This window comes from Arvicola amphibius, chromosome 9 (assembly GCF_903992535.2).
Source record: "Arvicola amphibius chromosome 9, mArvAmp1.2, whole genome shotgun sequence".
In the NCBI taxonomy this organism is placed as follows: domain Eukaryota; kingdom Metazoa; phylum Chordata; class Mammalia; order Rodentia; family Cricetidae; genus Arvicola; species Arvicola amphibius.
The window spans coordinates 34,036,325-34,062,256 of record NC_052055.2 but is presented as its reverse complement, the minus strand read 5'-3'; the positions used below and the strand labels follow the sequence as shown (position 1 = coordinate 34,062,256).

The following is a 25,932-nucleotide window of genomic DNA, read 5'->3' as shown; positions in this document are numbered from 1 at the left end:
ATCTGGCAGGTTTTCTGAGATGCAGCAGGGTTTGGAGAGAGATGGGGGAGGGGACTTGGAGAGGAGCTTCCACTCGAACATTCCAGACTCTTGGGTATGTGGGCACCAGTTCAAGTCTGGCTACTTCCTGCAGGCATGGAATGATGTGTGTGGGGGGGAAGAATTGGGAGTTTGTGGGCTCATGGTCAGCGGGAGGTGTAGGTGGAGAGGCATCCAGTTAACTGCCATCCTGGAGACCTCAGGCATCTGTTCTTTGAGAGAGCTGAGAAGGCAGGCTGCTAGGAGAAAAAAATAGATTTTTTTTTTTTTTTTTTTTTTTGGTTTTTCGAGACAGGGTTTCTCTGCAGCTTTTTTAGAGCCTGTCCTGGAACTAGCTCTTGTAGACCAGGCTGGCCTCGAACTCACAGAGATCCACCTGCCTCTGCCTCCCGAGTGCTGGGATTAAAGGCGTGCGCCACCACCGCCCGGCGAAAAAATAGATTGTTATCATCTATCATCGGCCCTATGAACGGGGCTGGCCATGGGAAGGGTGACATTGCTAGAATGATAGGACTGGAGAAGTGCCCCGGTTGTACAGAAGAGGCACGGGTGAATGAGTGAGGCATGAGAGCAGATGAGCCCTTTAAAACCAGAGTCCAGTTGCTGGGTAGGTGCCCACTTGAGCCTGGAGAGGCAGTACCAATGGTGAAGTCCCAGGAGTTGGTGCAGGTGCTGGCATTATCTGGAGAACCTGGTTGACTTTGGCATGAGTCTGGTAGGAGGGGTGGACCTGCGCAGGAACCTGCAGGTATCTGTAGAACAGCTGGAACAGATTTACCCCCAAATTTTATCCATATTTACTCTAATTAGGATGTATATATATTTTAAACCAAGGGTCATGTGCTGAAGATGTGGTCACCAGCCTGTGGCACTAAGGGGAAACAGTGGGCTTTTAGGGGTTAGGGATTTTTAGGGTTAGTGGGAGGAACTTAGGTTATTCTGGGAGAGTGACCTTGAAAGGATCCAAACCCTTCTTCTCTCTGTAATCAGACTGGTGACTACCCTAATTGTCATCATAGAATCTTCATCCAGTAAATGATGGAAGCAGATGCAGAGATCCATAGCCAAGCACTGGGTTAAGCTCCTGGAGTCCAGTCAAAGAGAGAGAGAAGGGATTATATGAGCAAGGGATAGGGGTCAAGATCATGATGGGGAAACCCACAGGGATAGCTGACCAGAGCTAGTGGGAGCTCATGGCCTCTGGGCTGACAGCCTGCATGAAACCAAACTGGGTCCTCTGATTGTGGGTGACATTTGTGGGATTTGGTCTGTTTGTGGGGCCCCTGGAAGTGGAACCAGAATTTATTCCTGATGCATGAACGGGCTTTTTGGAGTCCATTCCCTATGGTGGGATGCCTTGCTCAGCCTCAATGCAGGGGGGAAGGGCTTGGTCCTGCCTCAGCTTGATCTGCCAGGCTTTGTTGACTTCCCATGGGAGGCCTTACCCTCTCTGAGGAGTAGATGGAGTGTGTGTGGTGTGTGTGTGTGGGGGGTGTGAGGTAGCTGAAGGAGGGGGATGGGAAAACACAGCTGGTCTGTAAAATGAATAAAAACCAAAACCAAACAAACAAAAAGCAAAGTTAAAAATGGTAAAAAAAGAAGCCTATGTGTAAAGTCTACAAGACTTAGCGCTATGAGAAAAGAAAGCAGCGAGAGAGGCCTGGGACGGCTCTGCCCAGCATCAGGCTGGAGAGATGGCTCTGAGGTTAAGGGCACTGGCTGCTCTCCCAGAGGACGTGAGCTCAGTTCCCAGCACTCATGTTAGGCAGCTCACAACTGCCTAGGACTTGAACTCCAAGGGTGATCTGACCCCTCTGACCATGGCCAGTGCCTGCATTCCCATGCACATACCCACATGCTTACACACACACATACACATAATTAAACATGATAAGAATAAGCCTTTGTATTTAAAAGCCCAGAATGGGGCATGCACTTGTAATCCCAATGCTGGGAAGGTAGAGACAGTTGGGTTCCTGCCATTCACCGGCTAGCCAGTCCTTCCAGCTTGGGAAGATTCAGGCCAGTGAGATATTCCTGTTCAAAAAGAGAAAGAAAAAGGTGGGCAGTGCCTGTAGAATGATACCCAAAGTTGTCTCCTGACCTCCAATTCACACACACACACACACACACACACACACACACACACACACACGTAAAGGAAAAAGAAGTGGGAGATTAGAAAGGTCAGTGGTTCTCAGAGATGTGTGAAGGGGGCTGAGAAGGCAGAGGCAGATATCTAAGGAGATGACAGCGTCCTGTATGGGATGCCACTGGTGCCACAGCATCCTGTATGGGACACCATTGGTGCCACTCTACAGGTGTCAACACCGCAGCATGTGGAGCCCCAACCCCCGTGGAAGTTGAGTCATGGAGCGATGGAAATATGTCAGCCTGGGTCCGTCGACTCGGAAGAGCACCGCTGAAGTACAGGCTGACGGGGGAGGCTGTGCCGGGGAGGGGCGTGTTCGCGGGAGTTCTCTGTGCTTTCTGACCTTTTCTTCAATGAGCCCAAACAGTTCTTAAGGAAAGGTCTAGAAGTCACTTCTCTCATTATAGGTTTTCACAGTGTCACACAGAATACCAGCTTCATTGCAGGCAATCCTATTAGATGTATGTGCCCGGGACTCTAACCATTGTACATGCTCACAAGGATGTTCCCAATACTTGGTGTGTACTCTGACCCGCTAACATTCAGTATTTAACTAGTGAGAGAACAAGCAGATGCTGAGTTCTGACATTCCTGAGGTAGAACTAGGCGTGTGTTACTATGAGTCCTGAGAGTTTTCTCTAGACGTGGAGGAGACTAGGTGATGTCCGTCCTCCTCCTTATAAAGTCCCAACAGCAAGCGAAAGCACAGTTCTACCAAAGTTTGCTGCTGGGGAGGCAATGAGTTTATTAGACTTACTTACAGAGCAATGGGTGAAGGCATTTGGGGCAGGAGACTAGTGACCAAAAAGAAGCCACGTTGGAAGGTGTGCACCCAGCTGGGATGCTGGCTTTCCCTATGGCCTTAGTAGATGGAGCCCTTCCTCCCCTTCTTCCCATCACATATCCTCTGTCCTCTCGGAGATCCAGAGGCCATTTGCAATTAGGCTACAATGACATACAATGGGTTTGGAGGGGTGATGGAATATTTAAATGAGGACCCTTCTATGAGGGAGAGCCAATAGTCAGCAAGCTCAGGTGAGAGGATCGCCTATGACGAGGCCCAGCAGATCTCCTGAGGAAGGTGAGAGAATTTGGTCTGAGGACAGACCTGTACAATACCATTGTCCCAAACAGCAGACACCCTGCAGTCGAGAGGCCCTGATACATGTTAGAAGGGGATGAGAGCTGAGGGTGGGACTTGCCTGACCAGACTGCGGACTGTGCAGAGGACAGTCCTGGCGCATGAGCAGAGTTGCCCTCAGGGTCTCACGTGTCACTGGGATGTCACCAGCAGCGTTGCTCTTGTTTCACACGTAGCGACAATGAGAAGTTGTCTTCCTTTTAAAAAAAGAAACTAAATTCAAACTTGCTATGGAAAAAATACAATGCTTTCGTACACTTTCTAGTTCTTAGATTTATTTTTACTGAAGTCACTAAAAAAAGACAAAGTCTATTAAAAGAAACCAAGGTCTCCTATCATATCTTCAAAAGATAAAGGATCCATCCATCTTCCTTTTTCCATCTATAGGGAGAAGAGAGAGATCTCTGCCCTCCTCTTCCTCAGTCAACATAACCCCCATGCGGACACTGTGTCTGCTCCCAGCCCCCACCCACCAGCAGACTTTGGTGAGATGGTGTTAGGGAGCTGGTCATACACGGCTACTGACAGGTGAGCCCGAGCCACGATCACAGCCCGGATCTCTCAGGCAAGCCCAGGGACAGTTTCTTCCATGACGTGATCAGTCGAATAGAATGGTCCACAGGCAGGATAAAAGGCTGTGGGCTAAAGAAGAGAGGAGGAAGCGATGGCACTCAGGGTAAAGGCAGATGTGTGGCTGGCAAGACCCTGGAAGTGCCTGCGCAGGACAAGGGCACTGGGCACCACAGCAACCCTGGCCCCCAACACACTGCAGCCCTTTGAAGCCATCCCACAGTACTCCAGAAACAGGTGGCTGAAGATGATACAGATCCTGAGGGAGCAGGGTCAAGAGAATCTGCATCTGGAGATGCATCAGGCCTTCCAGGAGCTGGGGCCCATTTTCAGGTAAGGGCCTTCCTGACCCTTAGCTGAGCTCAGACAGAGCTTCCCGGCCCCCTGGTTGCTCTGGCTCTGCAGGGTATGAGGTGCTGCACCCCCCAGTATGCACCAGGTACTCTCTCCTTAGGGAGACAGGGAGGGAGCACAGGAGATTATGGACCTGACTCATGGAGACCATGGTTCTCCACATGGACAGAGAAAGGCACTGCTCATGGCTGAGAGGACAGAGTTGTCAGGAGGGCTGAAGTGGAGAGAAGTCAGGCAGACAGTGGGAGGAGCCCTCCTGAGGGGAGAGCCAGGGCTAGGAGAGAGGCTGAGGTGAGAGAGCACACAGACAGGGCTGGGTTTGCAGGGCGCTCAGGTGGAGGACGTTCCCCCCACAGGAAGGCGCTGTTCTTCACTCCATAGGTACAGCATAGGGAGAACACAGATTGTGTCTGTGATGCTGCCAGAGGATGCTGAGAAGCTGCACCAGGTGGACAGTATGCACCCTCGTCGGATGCACCTGGAGCCCTGGGTGGCCCACAGAGAACACCGTGGCCTGAGACGTGGCGTGTTCTTGCTGTGAGTGGACATTGAACATGAGGAGGGATGTGAAATTGGTAGCCCGGACACAGGTTGCAGCTCCTGCTTGGATGGGGGTGTGGAGACCAATCACTGCCAAGCGTGGGTTGGTACCATGCTATGTAGATCCTGGGCCTGAGGAGAAGGGAGGTGGCAGAGGAATGCCTCCTGCCCCAAACTCCTGCTCTGAATAGACTTTTTCAGGCTGTGGTTCTCCCTCTTACTAGTTTCAAAGTTGGCCCAGGAAGAGGAGCCCCTGGCTCAGAGCCATAGCCATCATTAGCTACAGCTTGATGTCTGTCAATGCAGTTTCCCTTTTGTAGGGGAAATTTCACTCACAGATTTGAGGTAGGCAGTGGAGAATAGGAAGCTGGCGCTCCTTTGGACTCAAAATCAAATACCACCTGGGTGAGAGAGCATTCCCTCCTGCAGCTGGATACATACCTGGAGAGCTAAGCAGGGGTTCCCAGTGCTTTGAGTGAAGAGGCTGCCAAGAGGCCACTAGTGGGCATGGGGAAGCCTACAGAAGGAAGTCAGGCTGAACCCAGGCACACTGGTCCATGTCAGAGTGAATCCTTTCGTTAATAAGATAGCTTTGGGAGGTGGGCATGCTGGTTAGGCCCTTAACTGAGGGAATCTGGCAGGAAGGCCAGATGAAAATGGCAGCTGAGGGTGGAGTATGAGCATGTACCGTCAAGAAAGCAGGGAGCCTCTGTGTGTGTGTGTGTGTGTGTGTGTGTGTGTGTGTGTGTGTGTCTGTGTGTGTGTGTGTGCATGTATGCCCCTGCGTACATTCTTGCATGTGTGTAAGTATGTGACCATGTGTTTTGCCTAGGTATGAAAGTGTGTGAATCTGTGACTCTCTGTGTGTATTTGCATCTTTGTGCATGGCTGTTGTCTTAGGTTTATGCACAGAGGAACTAAGGTGTCCATACGTGTTTTTGAGGTCCTGTGTGGGCAAGTGTGCATGTACATGTACATGTGGTCACTGGCAATTGTGGTGGGTTTTAAAACATCAAAGGCCAGGCCTTCTGCATGTGTGGCTCAGGATGCAAACTCCTGCTGTCATTCATTGGAGAATCTCCATGGGAACCCTGTGTCCTGTGGTGTGTGCGTGTTGTAAGTGGTCCTCTGACCTTAGCTGAGACAGGCAGGTGCTGATAACTCAGAGAGCACACACTCCACAGTGCTGACAGGGTAGGGGAACTCAGCCAGGGCTTCTCCTCTGTGGGGAGGTGGTGTAGGTCAGTGGGCAGAGCTTGACAGCTCAGCCTTCTTTCTCTATGGGTGTGGCTAAGTCTAAGTCCACGTTAGACTTAGTGACCTCTGTCCAACACATGGAAACTGTGTTGGAAGAAAGAAGTGGGGACAGGACTTGCCGAGCCTGCTTCTGAGCCTGCAACCCCTCTGCCCCAATTTCTCCGAGGGGCAGAAAGATGGGCACAGCCTGGGCCAGGCCTTTCCTGAGAGGTCCATACCTCTGCTCTGTGCTCTGCAGAAATGGGCCCGAATGGCACTTCAACCGACTAAGGCTGAACCCAAATGTGCTGTCACCAAAGGCTGTTCAAAAGTTTGTCCCCATGGTGGACATGGTAGCAAGGGACTTCTTGGAGGCCCTGAAGAAGAAGGTGTTTCAGAATGCTCGTGGGAGCCTCACCATGGATGCCCAGCAAAGCCTCTTCAACTACTCAATAGAAGGTATGTGTCCAGGGGAAGGCCCCAAATTAAGGCTGTTAGGGAGGGGGCTGTGGGGAGGGAGAGCTGCAGTTTTGAGTCCAGGAACTGCCTTGTCTCAGGGATATCTTTTTTTTTATGCAGCCAGCAACTTTGTTCTTTTTGGGGAGCGACTGGGCCTCCTTGGCCACGACCTGAGCCCTGGCAGCCTGAAGTTCATCCACGCCTTGCATTCCATGTTCAAGACCACCACACAGCTCATGTTTCTACCCAGGAGCCTGACTCGCTGGACAAGCACCCAGGTGTGGAAAGAACATTTTGAGGCCTGGGATGTCATCTCTGAATATGGTGAGGGTCACTAACCTGCGCAGTGCCATGGAGCAGGGACAATGGTCAGTTAATTGCCATTCCCCTTTACTTGTGGCTACATTGGGATAATCTCAAATGACAGCGACTGCTGCTTCCTGTACTTTTAACATGTTTCCACCAATCCTATGGCTGAACTGACCCAGAGATAGTGGGAGAAGATCAGGCATTGCCATGGGTCATGGGAGCGGGGTACACAACGGGACAGTGGGAGCTGCCCATTCTCAAGCTCCCATCTTACGTCTCCAGCCAACAGATGTATCCGGAAGGTGCACCAGGAGCTAAGACTTGGCAACCCTCAGACCTACAGTGGCATCGTGGCAGAACTAATCGCCCAGGGAGCTTTGTCTCTTGATGCCATCAGAGCCAACTCTATCGAGCTCACCGCTGGGAGTGTAGACACGGTCAGGCCATCCTGTGGGAATCCCCTGTGACTCCCTGTCTGTGTATCTTCCAAAACATTTCCTAGGAATTGAATTCCCAGGTTGTTTTCGCCAGGAGCCTGTTGCCCTTGACTGTAGGCTGCGCCCAGAGGTGCAGGAAGAGAGATCTTCAGGTGAAAGTACAGGAGCAGTGCAGAGATCAAGGGAGCTTAAGACAGGGGACCCTTCAGGGCGGAACCATTTGCAGGGAGCAACACAAAACTCATGGGGGTGGCGGACTGCCTAAGGCAAGAAACAGGGAGACAGATGAGGCCATCAGGGGTGAGGGTGCCATCAGGAAGGGCCATGGATCAGGGCATAGATCAGATGAACCCAAAGTCAATAAGCTGGTGACATCAGCAAGAGACTTGAGACTGCTTCTGTAGGCTGTGCCGTAAAGAGAAATTCTGGACATAGGAGCTCAGGGCTCACTCTGGGGCTTCTCACTGATGGAGGGAGGAGGTAGCGTGGGGAACTAGGACCCATTTCAGGCTTGAGCAGTGAGGTCAGTGCTGAGGGGCCTATGGATGACCATCAGGCATTGGGAAAGGTAGATGTGAGTGGCAGTGTCCCTAAGTGACACTGAAGGTCTGCCCCAGTACCAGAGCGGGTTGTAAGCAGCAGACCCTGCAGGTGCTGAGATGGTGGCCAGGATTGGGATGTCTGTGCCCTGCCCCTCAGGATTTAGGGTCATGGTTCCCAGAGTCACACCCTGCCCAGAGAGGGGCATCCTTTTGTAGTAGGGGTTCTCTTTGTGGACGACTAGGGACAGTGACTGAGACTTCTGTGGCTCCTGCAGACAGCCTTCCCCTTGGTAATGACTCTCTTTGAGCTGGCGCGGAACCCAGATGTTCAGCAGGCCATTCAGCAGGAGAGCCTGGCAGCTGAGGCCAGCATCGATGCAGATCCTCAGAGGGCTATGACAGACCTGCCCCTGTTGCGGGCTGCCCTTAAAGAGACTTTGAGGTAGGTACTGGCTGCCCATTCCCTGCTGTTCTGTCCCCTGTCTTTTCTGGGGCTGAGGGCAGCCATGTCCTCTGCTCTTCTTCCTATGGTTGGACGCTGTTGCTCCTCTGGAGGTTGGCTGAGCTCCCTGGGGGAATCTGAGGGAGAGAGGTGCAGATGTGAACAGGAGAAGTCCTCCACAGCTGAGGCTCTCCTGTTTCTTCCCATCTGCAGGCTCTATCCTGTTGGTGGCTTTTTGGAGAGACTTCTAAGCTCGGACCTGGTGCTTCATAATTACCATGTCCCTGCTGGGGTGAGTGATCCTCATTCAGCCACCAATTGCCCTGCTCTGTACCATCCCAAAGAGGCAGGTGACCTTGCCCTTGGCGTCTGCCCACAGACATTGGTCCTACTCTACCTCTACTCCCTTGGCCGAAACCCTTCAGTATTTCCAAGGCCCGAGCGCTACACGCCTCAGCGCTGGCTGGAGAGGAAAAGGAGTTTCCAGCACTTGTCTTTCGGCTTTGGGGTGCGCCAGTGTCTGGGGAAGCGCCTGGCACAGGTGGAGATGCTGCTCCTACTGCATCACGTGAGCAGCTCTGGGCGGGGCCTGTGGGATAGGGTGGTCTCCACCTGCACCTCGTGAGCAGCTCTGGGCGGGGCCTGTGGGATAGGGTGGTCAGGGTGGTCTCCATCTTCACCACGTGAGCAGATCTGGGCGGGGCCTGTGGGGTAGGGGAGGTTTCCATCTGCACCTCGTGAGCGGCTTTGGGCGGGGCCTGTATGATGGGGTGGTCTCCACCTGCACCTGGTGAGCAGCTCTGAGCGGGGCCTGTGGGATCGGAGGTGCTAATGGGCAGGTTTTGTATCAAAAACATAGGCCTCCAAGGTCTGCCTGGGCTTCCAGTGCTCTGCGCTGCTGAGGAGGCCAGATGGAGCGTCTCCTCCCTACCTTGTGCTCCAGGTGCTGAAATCCTTCCGGGTGGAGACACTGAGGCAAGAGGATGTGCAGATGGTCTATCGCTTCGTTTTGATGCCCGGCTCAAGCCCCCTCCTCACTTTCCGGCCTGTCAGCTAGTCACCTTTGCCCCTGGGGTCCCAGTCAGGCCGCCAGCCTACCTGTGTCCTGACACCCAAGGTTCACACTTCTTTGCCAACGGGTTGTTTTTTGGGGCCACACTGTCATCCTTAAGCACTTGTGCAAGGGTCACAGGCTAAAGACCTCAAAGGCCAGGGACTGCAAGGCCAGGGAAGGGACAACAAGCAGTCCCTGCTATGTGATTGTTCTGTTCCTTTCCAGCAGAGACTCCAGGCACTAATGACCTTCAAAGGCCTCAGTATAAAGCCAGAAGACATTCCCTTTCTTATGTTCTCATTATTATGACATGAGCCACAAAAATACATCCTACGTTTTTACACACACACACACACACACACACACACACACACACACACGCGCGCGCGCGCGTGCGCGCGCGCACACACTCACACACACGGGTTTAAAGGTAGATAGATTATGTGTAGATATAGATGTATATATACAGATAGATAGATAACTAGGTATCTGTGTTTTGGCTCAAGTTGGCTTGACAACGGAGTCAGAACATATGAACTGGTGACTCAGTAAAGCATATACAAACGTATGCACTCGCTAAGGACAGGGTAGCGGTGAGATCAGAGATGCAGGCCAGAGGACTCGCTGGAGGTCAAGCTGCTGACTGACTTAGGCCAGTGTCCCCTGGATGAACCTTTCATCTCCCGAACTGCGAAAGTGGCTCAGAACACAAGGCTCTTGGGGTTTCCTTTCAGCTGTGAGAGTTTAGGGAAAAAAGCTTTGTTCAAGAACGGTTGTTTCCTAGGCTCTCCTGTTGTCAGTACTGAAGTGTGTCTGCCTGAGTTTTATGTGCCAGTCTCCAAAGTTCACGGCCTTTGAGTGTGGGTCACTGTGGAGACAGGACCTTTAACCAGGTAATTCCTATGAAGTGAGGCTACTGGGCTGTGCCTCATCCAACACCCCAGCTCCCCACCCTGGCCCCCGCCCTCGCCCTCACCCCCCGAGAGCCTCATAAGAGAGTGAGGTCACAGGTGGGCAGAGACAGCCTCCATGCCTCCACATGGAAGACAAGAAGTTGATCTTCTGCAAGCCGTGGAAAGAAGTTGGGGAATCCCTGCCCTGTCAGCTCCTTCACTCTGTCTTCCACTTGGTTGTAAAAAGTAACTTCTGTTGTTGAAGTCTTTCGCCACAATAGTCAGGGCCAAGTAACAGGACCTGCTAAGCAGAAAGCACCTGAGGCTAATTGTCCCCTAACACCAAGGAAAAGTATCTAGGTCATGGCACTATTGTGGGTTGGTGAGATTTTACAGGATATAGATCAGTGGAAGGAAGTCTAGGCTTTAAGGGTGTGTTCTTAAAGGGGCTGTTAGGATCTGGGGGCTCAGGTCTTCCATTTCCTGAGAGTCACAAGGTGAGTCGCCTCCTCTGCCCGCCCTCCGCTTGTGACATACTGTCTCATGGCAGGCTCGAAGCAATTGGCCTTGTATGCTGTAATGATTCATTCTTTAATATCAATATTATTTATATTAGTGCACCAATGTTGGCTCCATTGTGATGTTCTCATATGTGTCTTCTTCATGATGGCTGATCTTGACTTGCACTTCCAGATATGGCTCTGGACCTGGGAAAGCCTCAGGACCTCACAAAGCGCTGAGGCTGAAAAGGCCTGCATTTAAGAGAGTGGCAAGAATGTTGTTTGTCCATCCTGAACTTACTCAGACAAACGTTACAAATTCTTTTCCTTCACAGTCGCTCAAAATACCCCTTAATAATAAATTAGCCAAGTGAAAAGTGACGATAAAAATTACAGAATAATTGCTGAACAAGACCCAGTGTTGCTGACGTGTGTTGAGCTTCTCTTTGAGTGTTGATGTTGCCACTTACCAAGTGTTACCGTGTTGTAGGGCTGTGTCTTAATTTCGTTTTGGGTCAAGGCATTTTCTGACTCCCCAACTCCTACTGGACTATGGTGTCCAGTATGTGTTTACTATGTTGTTTGCACTCGAAAATTTCCACTCTTACTTGCAGCTTTTAGTTCAAACCTTGTCTTCCTTTGTGTCTGTAAAAGAGGCTTCATTAGGGATTGGTGTTCTTGCTCTTGTACTGTGCAGCCTCTGGAGCTGTCACCCACAGAGGTCTGGTTTATGTCTCCTGGGCTGCGCATTTTGTGAGGCAGCTTATACAGGCTACTGCACTGACGGACATGCATGCCATGTTGTCGGGGAGCAGAAACCAAAAGCAGTCATTACTCTTCATCTCTTGTCCTCTGAGCGCCGGCCCGCGGCTCCTTACACCATAGTCAGTCTCTGCATAAAAGCCACTTTAAGCTCCTACTTCTTGCAGAGAGATCGGGTAGTGACGCAGCTCTTGCTTCACAAACAGAAATACAGCAATCGAAAAAAACACCTGTAGGATCACAAGGAACTGACCGACGGCTGTAGAGACAATCTAGAGACCGGAAGGAACGAAAAATAGAGCCACACATTTTATAAGCCCTATATCCTCATGTAAGACATACATGTCCTGAAGTGTCCCAGCCTCCAAAGACAGCCACCAAGTAGAGAGCGTTCAATCAACTCAATTAGCAAGGAAACAAATGACAGGTTCAGCAAATGGGCCAAGGACTTGAACAGATATCCTTAAAGGAAGACACACAGATGACAGTGGGCACACGAAAGATGCTCAGCTCCACCAGTCATCCAATTCAGTCCGCTGTGAGAAACACCTGATGCTCGTGAGAGTGACAATTATAAAGAAGAGAAAGATCCCAGGCACCGAGTAGGGAGGAGGGAAAGTGGACATCTGTCCATTGTTGGTGGGAAAGTAAATTGGCCTCGCCACAGGGAAGAGCAGAGGGACCTCGGAAATCAAGTCCGGAGCTCTTACACATGCACAGTTAACACCCAAAGGAAACAATTTTTATCTCAAAGAGAACTCTCCCTCTGCCGTAAATAGTACTGTCACAGCACAGCACTCAAATTAGCGAGGAAAGAAAGCAGTCCAAGCTGGGTGGTGGTGGTGCGTGCCTTTAATCCCAGCACAGCTGAGGCAGGCAGATCTCTGCGAGTTTAAGGCCAGTCTGTTCTACAGAATGAGTTCCAGGATAGCCAGAGCTGCGACACCGAGAAACCCTGTCTCAAAAAACCAAAAGCAAAAGCAAAAGCAAAAACAAGAAAACAAAAGCCAAAGGAAAAGAAAACCCTTCAAAAGAAAGAAAGAAAAAAACACAGAAAGAAAGAGAGAACGAAAGAAAGAAAGAAAGCAAGATAAAAAGAAAACAAAACAGTCCATCGATAAGGGAACACCCCTTGCCCTGAACCAAGAGGGGAAGGAAGCATGGCATTGGCATCAGCACAGAAGGACCCAGAGGGTGTTATGTTAAGTAAATCAAATGATGTACAGGGACAGACACTAAGGATGTGGGACGTCCTTCTGTATGAATATGTGTTGCTTTTATTGGTTGATGAATAAAGCTGTTTGGCCTTTGGCAGGGCAGAAAATAGCTAGACTGGAAATCTAAACAGATAGAGGAAGAAGGAAGGTGGAGTCAAAGAGATGTGATGTAGCTGCCAAAGGAGAAAGATGCCAGAACATTACCAGTAAGCCACGACCACACATGGATTAGTAGAAATGGGTTAATTTAAGTTGTAATTTAGTTAATAATAAGCCTGAGCAAATTCAGCCATATAGTTTGTAATTAATATTAAGTCTCTGAGTGTTCATTTGGGAACTGGTGGGCGGAAGAGAAACCTCCATTTACACACTAAAAGTGGGCATATAAGTAGGTGAGCTAAGCAAAGCTATGCTCACAAAAGCAGAAAGTAGAAAGACAGTAGTAACAATTGGTTGGGGCCTCGAGACAAAGCAATGGTTGGCCAAAGGCACATAAAGTCAGTCAGCAGAGAGAATAGGTTCTAGAGACTTTCCGAGCATCATGGTGGGACCATCCATTGTCAAATGTGTTGTGTTGATGTTTACAAACTGCCGAAAGATCAGACTAACTTCTCACCACAAAAATAGCTGCTTGTGACCTAAGTACGAATATTAGCCACTTTTCTTGTTACTTTTTATTAGAAAGTCTGATAAAAGCAACTTGAGGGAAGGGAAATTATTTCAGTTCATGGTCTGAACATTGTGCTGGCTTCATTCTTGCTGCTGTGATGAAACACCCTGACCAACAAAACAAAACAAACAACTTAGGGGAGAAAGGGATTTATTTTAGTTTAGAATTCCAGGTTACAGTCCCATTATTGTGGGGAAGTCAAGGCAGGAACTTCAAACGGCTGGTCCCATCACATCCACAGTCAAGGTCAGAGAGACACAAATGCGCGCACGCTCGCTTGCTTGCTTGCTTTGCTTGAGCTCATTTTACTTTGTCCACTTTTATACGATGCAGGACTCCCTGTCTAGGTAATGGTCCTCCCCAAGGTGGGCTAGTAAAGACTAGCTGTCACAAGGGATACAGTTCCTTGTGGTAGGGAAGGCACGGGGCTAGCTGATTCCATGGTGGCAGGAGTTTGAGGCCTGGATTTCTCACCCCTTTATATCTTGATGGAACAGGAGACAGAAAACATGGGTCAAACATTGATAGGCCAGACTATAAATCTTAGGGCTTTTCCTCCAGAGATCCTCTTTCTCCTGATAGGCCTTATCTTCTCAGTGTTCTACAGCTTCCAAATCCAGAGCCATCAGTTTGGGGCCTAGCATTCAAATACATGAGCCTGTGGGGACATTTCACAGACAAACCATTGCACTCTGTCCCTGACCCCAGTAAGTCTGTAGCTACCTCACAATCCAAAGTTTTTCCAGTTCACTTTAAAAGTCCCCATGACTAAGTAGCTGCAACACTGTTCAAAAGTCTAAAGTCTCTTCTGGTGCCCAGGGCCATCTCTTAACTGTGAGTCCATATAAAAATAAACACCAAATAATGCATTTCCTACCAGTCTTGCTCAGAGTGACTGTCTCCATTCTAAAGGGGAGAAATACGGGCTCCCCTAGTTTCATCTCTGCTGTGATAAAAACAGCCCAACAAAAAACAGCTTAGGAAGGAAAGGGTTTGTTTGGCTTACGATTTTCTTTTTACGTCATAGCCACAATCAAGAGCAGAAGCGTGTGCCTGACTGTTCATTCTTACTTTCTCTCAGCTTGGCTTCTTCACTTGTAGCTAGATTAGGCTCCCTGCCTAGGGAATGGTACTGCCCACCGCAGCCTGGGTCTTCCCATACCGAGGAACTTAATTAAAACCTCTTCACCCATAGACATGTCCAGAGGTCAACCAATACAGACAATCCCTCATCGAGATCCTCTTCTCAGCTAATCCTAGGTAGTGTCAAGTTGACGAATGAGCTAGCCATCACAGGGACACAGTACATGGGGATCACACCAAAACAAGATTGGACTCAGCAGGGCAAACATCAAATTCTTAAGTTCCACATTTGGTCAGAATCTTGTGCTCAAGATGGCGCCAACAGGGCTCAGTAGGTTTGGCAAGCCCTCCGTCTCTAGCTCTTTTGATTGCAGAACGTTTTCTCTATCGGCCAAATTCTGCTCAGCAGCTGCAGCTCTTCTCGGCAGACCTGCACATTTCTGGCACCGCCAGCATCCTGAGCCCATTGCAGCATAAGACTACTCACCACTTCCTGCACAGCTATTTCAAGAGCTTCCCATTGCCTGGCCTCAGAAGCGGTCTCGAAGCTTGACACAAGCCTCTCTCATTCTCTCATGGGTGCGTCCTGCATCATGTAGATGAGGCCGGAGTTCTGCAGTTTGAGATACAGCCAAGGGCCCCTTCTAACACAGCCTCAGTGGTCTCTGAACATCTCCCTGTAGGAAACTGGCAAAACTTCCCTAGATGGACCTTCTGGAGAAGGCTGCCATGGGAGTTCTCTGTTAAGTTCCTTTCTTTTGGATGGAAGCTTTCCAAATGAGCTTGCATTCTGTCCCGAGTCTCAGAAAAGACTGGATGTTTAAGCTCCCCAAGAGTGGGGTCTTAGCTTCTAGATGCCGTTCCTCTTATTCAGGTGTAAGTGTGTGGGTTCTCCTTATGTGTCAGTCTCTCTAACAGCACACCGCTGACCTCGTCTCGCTGTGTACAGCATTAACTCCAGTTATACCCTTTCTTCGCCAAACCTCAAGTGTTCATCTTTTGCTCCCCTTGCTGTAAATCTACGAGCAGTGAGCAACCAGCCCCAACCTTAGTGCTGTGCTGTCTTGAAATTGCTTCACCAGACAACTTAGTCTATGACTTTTGCTGTGGCCACATTCAAATTTCCAAGGCATGGGTCGAATGCTGCCAGATGCTTACTAGACGCTAACACAATCGTGTATAAACCCATGCACAGCAAAGTCCTTGCTCTCCTCTAACTGTGCTTCCCATAGTCCCTAAACTAAAATTTATCCCTACTGTCTCCCCCCGCCTCCCCAGGCTTGTACTCCAGAGAATTACAATCTTCCCATATTGAATTAGCACAGCCTCATATTCCTGTCTTCCTGGGGCTCAAGATTCCCCTCCCTCCTCTTTTTGGACACATGGATTTTGGACACAGTCACGTAGCAGACGGTCTGCAGCTCTTCAATCCTAAAATGAGCTGAGAGCAACTAGCAGGCCCCAGCTTCTAGCTAGGGAAAGACAGGAACCCAGTGCTTCTCGCTTATTTGTGATCCACTGATGGATTCTAAACAGACCTCATCTTTAAAGCAGACCATAAGGAACCCATTTGTTATGTTAGGACAGAGAACCTGGGTACCACAATGGTCACGATTGGGGGTTGAGGTGGGAGATTAACTAGGGAAGGGGTCGAGGATGAAGTCAGAAGGATGAGAGTTGACGTAACAGGAACTGAAAGGGAAATGGAGCCTTCCCTTAAAAAAACCTGGAGAGGGGGCTCCATCAGAAGCTTAGAGAAGGTGAATAAGTGAGACAGTAGTGACATACAGAAAGGTGGGTGTGGAAGGGAGGTCTGGAGGAGAAAGAGAGCCTTCGGAGACATCCCCTGAACATCGGACTTCCAAAGCTTTTCGGACAGGGGATGGGAAATTCCACTATGAACTCAGTGCTAAGGACCCAGATGCTGGCCAAGACCACAAACGCATCTGGCAGCTCTGAGGGGGGAGGAGCTGGGCTTGCTTCCATCCTCTACGGGGTCTATGTGTTTGCACAGCAGGGACTGTCTGCTGCAGGGGCACAGCTTGAATTCTGAGAGCAAGGCAGCCATAGCACCGGCGGCGATCCAATGGAGCTTGGCAACAAGCTGCTGTAAAGCAGGAGGCAGGAGACTGGGACTTCATCTCTTTACAGATGTCAAAACAGGAAACACAGGGCAGATACGGAAAGAACGTGGGCTGAGTGCAAGACCCAAACACTCAGCACAGAGGTCCAGTTTTTCCAGTTAAGCCCCACCTGCTGGACGCTCTGGAATCTCTCCAAACACATCGGCGTGGGCAACATGTTCAGACATACAAGCCTATGGGGGTGGTATTTCTCACACAGATCACAACAGTGTGTTGTTTAGCTCAGCTTAGTCATACAACAGTTTATACACGTTTTAAAAACTCTTCCTCTGTGGCCCAACCCCACCTGTGGCAGGTGAGAGAACTGGCCCCAGGAGTGGGAGAGCTAGCTCTGGTTCACAGGCTCTGCACCCTGTCTGGTCAGCTTGCTAGAGCTGACTCTACTCTATTGTTGGGGTACTCAGGTAAGTAGGTCCTGAGTGCAAGAAAGCAGGAGAGCTGACAACACCACCCCCCCCCCCACACACACACCTGGCAGTCTGTGGCATGGGTGAGGGAAATATGCCCTCCCCGCTCCACCCTTTGCTATCTGCAAGAGAGAAAGTTGGCCCTAGGGTCACTAGAGTGAAAGAATTAGCTCTGCCCCTCACCAAATTCAGCACACAAGAGAACAGGGGTGGGTGCTACACCCCTCCTGGGAAGCACGCTAGAGCTGACCCTTGTCATCCTGAGTACAGGTGAGCCAGTCCTGAGGGTGTGAGAGCAGGGGAGATGGTCCCCTTCCTCTCCCCCGGAGGTTCCCCACAGCAATCCAGAGAGGGCCCTACACCTTGCCTGGGCAAAACAGTAGAGCTGGCCCTGGTGATGCCAAGTGTGGGTGAGCCAGACATGAGAACCCGAAGGCAGAGAACTGGCCTCACTCATTAATTCGGGTGGTATTAGTGAACTAGCCGAGGCAGTGCTGGAGCGCTTGTCCAGGTATTGATGGTGAGAGGAAACTGGTAGCTACCACCCAGCCCCAGAACCAGGGCTACGAGTTAGCCCACTCCAACATCCACCTCATCTATGAACTGTTGGGGCATGTGAAGGGGCTGAACCTACAGCTCCAAAGCAACAGGATCTCCATGCAACAACAAGATATTAAAGAGGAACCCCAGTGAGAACCCATTATCAGCAGGGTAGCAGAAGCCAGAGGCCTTGAGCCAGACCAATGACTCCAATGAGTCGTGGCAATGAACCCTTGTAAGTAGAGATGAATGGACTCTGTGTGACTCAGCAGGCCCCACTCCAGCTTCCACGGTGAGATTTCTCTCCTTTCCCTCCCCTTTTGGCTCGCTATGTTTGGTCCTTGGTTTTTCTTTTAAATTTTGTTTTGTGGGGAGGTTGCAAGGGCAGAGGGAGAATATAAGGAGATGGGCAGATTAAGTGGGATAGGAATGCATGATGTGAAATTCACAAAGAATCAATAAAAGTTAAAAGTATTTTAAAAACCTTTTCTGCATGGGAAATGTGTATATAAATATTTGCACATCTGTGGGGGAGAGGTCTGGCTCCGTGTGTGTGTGTGTGTGTGTGTGTGTGTGTGTGTGTGTGCATGTGTGTGTCTTGTACTAAACCTAGAACATTCACATTTGACTGTGGACTGAAGCTCTGTCTGTTTCAGTTCCCAGATGTTGGCCTATGCTTTCCCACTGATGGACCTTGCTTTTACATAGTTTTGAGGGGTCTGTACTCAGGTTGTTATGCTTGGCCAACTAAGCCATCCCCCTACCCTACGCTAAATATATTTGTTAGTTCTCAATCCGAAGAGAAATGAGAAAATTTCAAAGAAGACATTTAAATGTGAGTCAGAACAGTGAGCAAAAATCCACCCTCCTTATCAGGCTAGTGATCCTCAAAGCAAAAATGAGGGTGACTCATTCAGGGCTCCACAATAAAGCAGACTCTGTTCTGACTGCTCTCAGCTTGGGGAGGAGAAAGGGGGCTGTGCCCTCCAGTGGAAATTCTTCAAGTGTCCATGTAAACTCTGCACCTGACCTCAACTCCCACCCTCCTACAGGCACTGCAGAGACAGGCCCTGGAAGAAGGCATCTCCTTCCTCTACCTCCAGCAGAGCCATCCGCCCTGAATAGAATTCTGGGGCAAGCCCAGGGACATATCCAGCAGGGACACTCTTAGTCCACAGTTTGTGTCCTCAAGGCAGGATAAAAGGCCCTGGACTGAAGAGAGGAAGACGCAATGGCAATGACACTCAAGGCGAAGGCAGATGTGTGGCTGGCAAGACCCTGGCAGTGCCTGCGCAGGACAAGGGCACTGGGCACCACAGCAACCCTGGCCCCCAACACACTGCAGCCCTTTGAAGCCATCCCACAGTACTCCAGAAACAGGTGGCTGAAGATGATACAGATCCTGAGGGAGCAGGGTCAAGAGAACCTGCACCTGGAGATGCATCAGGCCTTCCAGGAGCTGGGGCCCATTTTCAGGTAAGGGCCTTCCTGACCCTTAGCTGAGCTCAGACAGAGCTTCCCGGCCCCCTGGTTGCTCTGGCTCTGCAGGGTATGAGGTGCTGCACCCCCCAGTATGCACCAGGTACTCTCTCCTTAGGGAGACAGGGAGGGAGCACAGGAGGTTATGGACCTGACTCATGGAGACCATGGTTCTCCACATGGACAGAGAAAGGCACTGCTCATGGCTGAGAGGACAGAGTTGTCAGGAGGGCTGAAGTGGAGAGAAGTCAGGCAGACAGTGGGAGGAGCCCTCCTGGGGGGAGAGCCAGGGCTAGGAGAGAGGCTGAGGTGAGAGAGCACACAGACAGGGCTGGGTTTGCAGGGCGCTCAGGTGGAGGACGTTCCCCCCACAGGAAGGCGCTGTTCTTCACTCCATAGGTACAGCATAGGGAGAACCCAGATTGTGTCTGTGATGCTGCCAGAGGATGCTGAGAAGGTATTTCAGGCAGACAGACAACAGCCCTGCCGCATGACCTTGGAACCCTGGGTGGCCCACAGAGAACACCGTGGCCTGAGACGTGGCGTGTTCTTGCTGTGAGTGGACATTGGGAATGAGGAGGGAGGTGAGACTGTAGTTCTGAACACAGGATGCCAGAATGGCTGGGGTGAATGTGAAGACTAGTCACTGCCAAGCATAGATTGGTACCATGCCGTGTAGTTTGTGAGTCTGGGGAGGAGGGAGACAGCCACATAGGTGTGAGAGAAGCTATGATTCTCCATCCAGTACTTGCTTTGAGGTCTTTCCCGGGGTATGGCTCTCCTTCCAATAGCATATAGCAATGCTCCAAGAAAGTGTGTGTGTGTGGCGGGGGAGCCACTGACTCAGGGTCATAGACATCTTCTGTCACATCCTGATGTGTAGCAGGCAGGTTTGCTTCCCTTGGAGAGCCATCGCTCACAGAGATCTGGGATAGACAGCCCTCCAAATGAAGAACAGGCAGGGGTGGAGAGCAGAAAGTTGGTGGCTCTTGTGGGCTCACAATCAAACATTGAATGGTGTGGTGAGAGAGGGGAGAGATTCCTTCTGCAGCTAGATGCACATCTAGAGAGACGATCGGGGGGGGGGGGGTCTCCTGGTGACTTAGGCTACATGAGCCGCAAAGGGGTTATTACTACTGGGAGTATAAAGGAAGTCAGATGGTGGACAGCTACCTGAGACCACACAAAGAGCAGTATTTTCTTAGTCATGGTTTAGAGAAATGAGTTCCTTGGAACCTTGACTGAAACCATCTGGAAGCAAGGACATGCTCAACAGGCAGTGGGCAGAGCCATGTGTACATATATGTGCATGTGTCTTGCATCTGTCTATTTGTGGTGTTTAATTTGTTAGTATTTATCTGAAAGTGTGACAGTATGTCCAGATTTAGGACTTCACTCTCTGAATGACTGTGTATTTGCCTCGCTGTCCATGGCTGTTCTCTTAGGCTTATGCACACAGGGACTAAAGTGTCCACACGTGTTTTTGAGGTCCTGTGTGGGCACGCGTGCATGTGCATGTGGTCACTGGCAATTGTTGTGGGTTTTAGAAATCCAATGGGCAGGCCTTCTGCATGTGTGGCGCAGGAGGCAAACTCCTGCTGTCATTCATTGGAGAATCTCCATGGGAACCCTGTGTCCTGGGCTGTAGTGTGTGCGTGTTGTAAGGGGTCCTCTGCTGTCTTCCTGCCTTAGGGAGGATGGGATCCCTTAGCTGAGACAGGCAGGTGCTGAGGACTCAGACAGCACACACTCCACAGTGCTGACAGGGTGGGGGAACTCAGCCAGGGCTTCTCCTCTGTGGGGAGGTGGTGTGGGTCAGGTGGGCAGAGCTTGACAGCCCAGCCTCCTTTCTCCATGGGTGTGGCTATTCCAAGTCCACCTTAGACTTAGTGACCTCTGTCCAACACACAGAAACTGTGTTGGAAGAAAGAAGTGGGGACAGGACTTGCTGAGCCTGCTTCTGAGCTTGCAACCCCTCTGCCCCAATTTCTCCGAGGGGCAAAAAGATGGGCACAGCTGGGCCAGGCCTTTCCTGAGAGGTCCATACCTCTGCTCTGTGCTCTGCAGAAATGGGCCCGAATGGCGCTTCAACCGACTGAGGCTGAACCCAAATATGCTGTCACCAAAGGCTGTTCAAAAGTTTGTCCCCATGGTGGACATGGCAGCAAGGGACTTCTTGGAGGCCCTGAAGAAGAAGATGCTGATGAATGCCCATGGAAGCTTCTCCATGGACTTTCATTCCAGTGTGTTTAACTATACCATAGAAGGTGTGTGGCCTCGGGAAGGTTCCAGCTTGAGGGATATGGGGAAGGCAGAGGCCAAGAAGGAGGAAAGGGGAGAACATTGAGACCAGGGACTGCCTTGGTCAGCGATAATATTCTCTCTGCAGCCAGTCACTTTGTTCTTTTTGGGGAGCGACTGGGCCTCCTTGGCCACGACCTGAACTCCGGCAGCCTGAAGTTCGTCCACGCCTTGCATTCCATATTCAAGACCACCACGCAGCTCATGTTTCTACCCAGTGGCCTGACTCGCTGGACAAGCAGCCGGGTGTGGAAAGAGAACTTTGAGTCCTGGGATTTCGTCGCTGAGCATGGTGAGGGCCACTGACCTGGGCAGCACCATGGGACAGGGGGACAATGATCCCACGATACCCACTCACCTTCATTTCCTTCAAGGAGCTGTGGCCGCTTAAGACCCTTCTGTGATTCCACAGTGAGCTTAGGATTGTGTGACCCTGCAATGGTGGCACACAAGCAGGGATGCTGAGGTGCCAGGGACAGGATAAGCTGGGACAATGAAGAAGGGGTCTGTCCCAGCATTGTGACCCCATGTTCTCTCTTCTTATTCAGTCACGAAATGTGTCAAGAAGGTGTATCAAGAGTCGGCAAAGGGTCGCCCACAGTCCTGGAGTGTCATATCAGAGCTGGTAGCAGAGGATGCTCTGCCAATGGATGCCATCCTGGCCAATTCTCTGGAACTCATCGCTGGAAGTGTGGACACGGTCAGGATCCCACGGAGCATAAATTCCTCCGTGATGCCCTCTGGTATTCCCCCAAAGCGCAGTTTCCTCCTCACCTGGGTCCCCCAATCTTGTTCCCTCATCATAGCCATTCCCCGCGAAGCCAATGAAATGTCCGAGTAAAGGGAAAGGAACCCTAGCTGGAGAGTTTGTAGAAAATACCTGCACATCCAAGTCCAGGCACAAATCAGGTTAGAAAACCCACACAAGCAGCAGACTGCCCTCACTTCCTCCAATGCATGAGCACGCTGCGGGGCTAGGAGGGCAGCCCGGAGTGAGCAGAGTGAGCAGCCCAGAGTCCTCCGTTGAACTGTGGAGCAGGCATTCTGGTCAGTGGGAGCTTGAGGCAGATGCAAGGAAAGGCAAGGCAGATGGAGCGACCAACACCCAAGCTGCCCGCTGACGCAGAAGGGGGAAGATCGCGGTGCAGTTTCTAGGAAACGTGGGTCCAGGAACAAGATTCCTGGCAGTCAAAGGACCCTTCTCCGAGAGACTGCTCTGGGCTAGGCTTCTTACTAGGAATAGAGGCCTCAGGTTCTAGAGAAGGAAGAGTCTGTGACGCTCCCACCATGGTGGGAGTAGTATTTGGGAGGGGATGAGGACCAGCACTGGGCTTGTGGGAGTGAGAAACCAGGGCTGCAGGAACAGAGCAAACAGAGATCAGTGAGTGTAGTGTGAAGCGGCGGGCTGCCACCCGCCGCCGGCTAGCTTTACACCCGAAATAATTACACGGAAACTGTATTCTTTTAAAACACTGCCTGGCCCATAGTTTCAGCCTCTTATTAGTTAATTCTCACATCTTCCTTTAACCCATATTTAGTAATCTGGGTAGCACCACGAGTTGTGGCTTACCAGGAGAGATCTTAACCTGCGTCCATCTCGGAGAGGAGCAGCATGGAGACTCACTCTGGCGAATGCCTGAAGCATCTCCCTAACTCTACTTCCTTGTTCCCACAATTCTGTTCTGTCTACTCCACCTACCTAATTTTCTGTTCTTAAAGGGCCAAGGCAGTTTTCTTTATTAATTAACCAATGAAAGAAACATAGACAGATAACTCTCCTCCATCAAGTGAGCCCATGAGAGGGAGTCTGAAAAGCCCGAGCTGTATGCATAGACAACAGGGCTTGGGAAGGCAGCAAGCTACCTGAAGTAGGGGACAGAGGGCCAGACGAGGCCAACGGGGATCTGGTCCCCATCACGAAGGGCCAATAAGTCAGCATAAAGAGCCACTGATATGCCCAAGGTGGAACCTAGAAGCAGACCAGTGACTTCAGGGAGACACCTAGGAGACTGTTTTTGTAGGCCATACCATTGAAAAAGGCATTCCGGATCTAGAAGCTTAGGGCTCACACCAGTCAGGAAGAGTCAGTGTGAAAAGCTGTGACCCATTAGAGGTTTGGACAGTAAGGCCAATCTCAAGGGGCATGTGGCCCACCAATACAAATCAAGTGTTTGGGAAGGTAGATGCGGGTGGCACAGTTTCCTTTAGTGACACAGAGCCCATCTCAATGGGCACCAGATCAGATTGTGAGCACCCAACTCTGAAGGTGCTGAGGTGTTGGCCAGGACTGGGATTTCAGGGAACGTTTGAGGAGGAGGTCAGGGTCTGAGGGTCCTACATTGCTGTGGCCATGCACTTCTCTAGGGGAAAGGTATCTTCACAGTAGGGATGCCCTTTGGGAAGGTCAGGCTTGATATCCGAGATTGCTCTCTGGATCATGCAGACAGCAGTCCCCTTGGTAATGACTCTCTTTGAGCTGGCGCGGAACCCAGATGTTCAACAGGCCATTCGGCAGGAGAGCCTGGCAGCTGAGGCCAGCATAGCTGCAGATCCTCAGAGGGCTATGACAGACCTGCCCCTGTTGCAGGCTGCCCTTAAAGAGACTTTGAGGTAGGTGTTGGTTGCCCATTTCCTGCTGTTCTGTCCCCTGACTTTTCTGGGGCTGAGGGCAGCCATGTCCTCTGCTCTTCTTCCTATGGTTGAACGCTGTTGCTCCTCTGGAGGTTGGCTGAGGGCCCAGGGGGAATCTGAGGGAGGGAGGTGCAGATGTGAACAGAAATCCTCCAGAGCTGAGGCTCTCCTGTTGCTCCCCCACCTTTAGGCTCTATCCTGTTGCTAGCTTTTTGGACAGACTTCTAAGCTCGGACCTGGTGCTTCATAATTATCATGTCCCTGCTGGGGTGAGTGATCCTCATTCAGCCACCAATTGCCCTGCTCTGCACCATCCCAACGAGGCAGCTGACCTTGCCTTCGGCATCTGCCCACAGACAGTCATCAACATGAGTCTCTACTCCCTTGGCCGAAACCCTTCAGCATTTCCAAGGCCCGAGTGCTACATGCCCCAGCGCTGGCTGGAGAGGAAAAGGAGTTTCCAGCACTTGTCTTTCGGCTTTGGGGTGCGCCAGTGTCTGGGGAAGCGCCTGGCACAGGTGGAGATACTGCTCCTGCTGCATCACGTGAGCAGCTCTGGGCGGGGCCTGTGGGGTGGGGGAGGTCTCCACCTGCACCTCGTGAGCAGCTCTGAGCGGGGCCTGTGGGATTGCGTGTAGGCTGGATGGATAGAAGTGGGAAACTAAAACAGACCCTCAGAGTTTATCTGAGCCTGGGGTCTGCTTACCAGAGCGCGCACACAGGTAGGGAAGGGCCTTAAGATTAAGGTGGAGCAGGATGGGACCTGCAGGGCAGCGTGCGTAAACACAGCCTAGACAGATCCTTTATGGTTACTTGGTGGGTGGGTGAGTAGGGCTATGTGTGGTGCAGGAGGTCCTCTCTGCAGCATGGTGGCAGCACTGAGCAGCTTAGCAGGAGATGGGCCAGTGCTCTGCCTCCCACCGTGCCCCTTGTGTTCCAGGTGCTGAAATCCTTCAAGGTGGAGACAAAAGAGCAATCAGATGTGCAGATGGCCTACCGCTTTGTTTTGGTGCCCAGTCCCAGCCCCCTCCTCACTTTCAGGCCTGCCAGCTAGTCACACGACCTGTTTTTGGTGTCTCAGAAGGCCAGCAGCTTCCTCCTTTTCCTTGGGACACTAAGCCTGTGACCATGGCTAGCTTCTTGTCTAGGATCTGACAGACTGTGGTTCAAAGCCAGGGAATGGCTTTGGAGGATTAGTGTCCCTTCTTTGCCACCTCCTCCCCGCCACATCCAGCCTCCAACTGTGGTCATTCAAGTGGGTCCATTTAATGGCTTTGCCTTCCTGTCTGGTCCCAAACATCCTTGTTACTCTCTTCCTGAACCCTCTCCTAAAGCTTCTTTGTATTGTATGATTGTCGTACAAGAGGAACCCAGCATCAGAAAGGACATCTCATATCAACAGTGAAAGCCCAGGAGATCACGCGTGACACATTCTCACACGTGAAGAGAGACAGAACTGGTTGGCTGGGAAACTACTGTGTATGTTGCACACCCCAGATGTCATGTGATATGACTCAGAGCTCAGGGGGCACAGTGGATGCTCAGCAATCACCCTCCAGTTCAGTCCATGCGCAGACCCTGGGGAAATGTCCTGGTAACACAAGGTTCAGAAATTGGATCGCAGATTTTGCAATGGTTTCTGTACACATCTTCTCTGGTCAACGGGTGAGCATATATCTCAAGTCAGACTGAGTTGGGGCATTTGGAGCAGCAGTGTGGTACCCTTCAGCACCTGTGTTCCTGGTCTACAGACACCACTGGTCAAAGCACAGTGCAGGGAGGGAATGTGCCCTGGGTCACAAGCATACCTAACCACACTCTCTTTGCCTCATTCCTTCTCAGCAGCCCTGATAAAATAGGAACTGTCTCTTATGAACAATAGAAATGTCTCTGTTTCTGCATTGAAAAAATCAACCCATCCACCCAGCAACCAAAATTCAACTGGTGAATTGCCAGAAAATGCTTCTAACATTCAGTATAAGGTTTTAAAGCCCTCAATATAAAAATCACTTTAAGGGTTAGAGAGTTGG

The 25,932-nt window shown here is 50.9% G+C and overlaps 2 protein-coding genes across 4 annotated transcripts; both read left to right on the top strand.

Annotated features, from left to right (window-relative positions):
• The first annotated feature begins 3,996 nt into the window (after nt 1-3,996).
• Nucleotides 3,997-9,278, top strand: LOC119823447 (cytochrome P450 11B2, mitochondrial). 2 transcript variants are annotated; one of them, XM_038343465.1, is made up of 9 exons: nt 3,997-4,235; nt 4,638-4,793; nt 6,292-6,491; nt 6,612-6,815; nt 7,083-7,237; nt 8,055-8,221; nt 8,435-8,513; nt 8,601-8,789; nt 9,165-9,278. In XM_038343465.1, the coding sequence occupies exons 1-9, from the start codon at nt 3,997-3,999 to the stop codon at nt 9,276-9,278; spliced, it is 1,503 nt and encodes a 500-aa protein (XP_038199393.1). The 2 variants fall into 2 exon arrangements, with proteins under 2 accessions (XP_038199393.1, XP_038199394.1); XM_038343466.1 differs by lacking the exon at nt 8,601-8,789.
• A 9,444-nt stretch (nt 9,279-18,722) lies between these two features.
• LOC119823440 (cytochrome P450 11B1, mitochondrial-like) lies at nt 18,723-24,956 on the top strand. 2 transcript variants are annotated; one of them, XM_038343454.1, is made up of 9 exons: nt 18,723-18,967; nt 19,370-19,525; nt 21,038-21,237; nt 21,360-21,563; nt 21,820-21,971; nt 23,715-23,881; nt 24,093-24,171; nt 24,259-24,447; nt 24,843-24,956. In XM_038343454.1, the coding sequence occupies exons 1-9, from the start codon at nt 18,723-18,725 to the stop codon at nt 24,954-24,956; spliced, it is 1,506 nt and encodes a 501-aa protein (XP_038199382.1). The 2 variants fall into 2 exon arrangements, with proteins under 2 accessions (XP_038199382.1, XP_038199384.1); XM_038343456.1 differs by lacking the exon at nt 24,259-24,447 and having other exon boundaries at nt 18,729-18,967.
• Nucleotides 24,957-25,932: the final 976 nt, after the last annotated feature.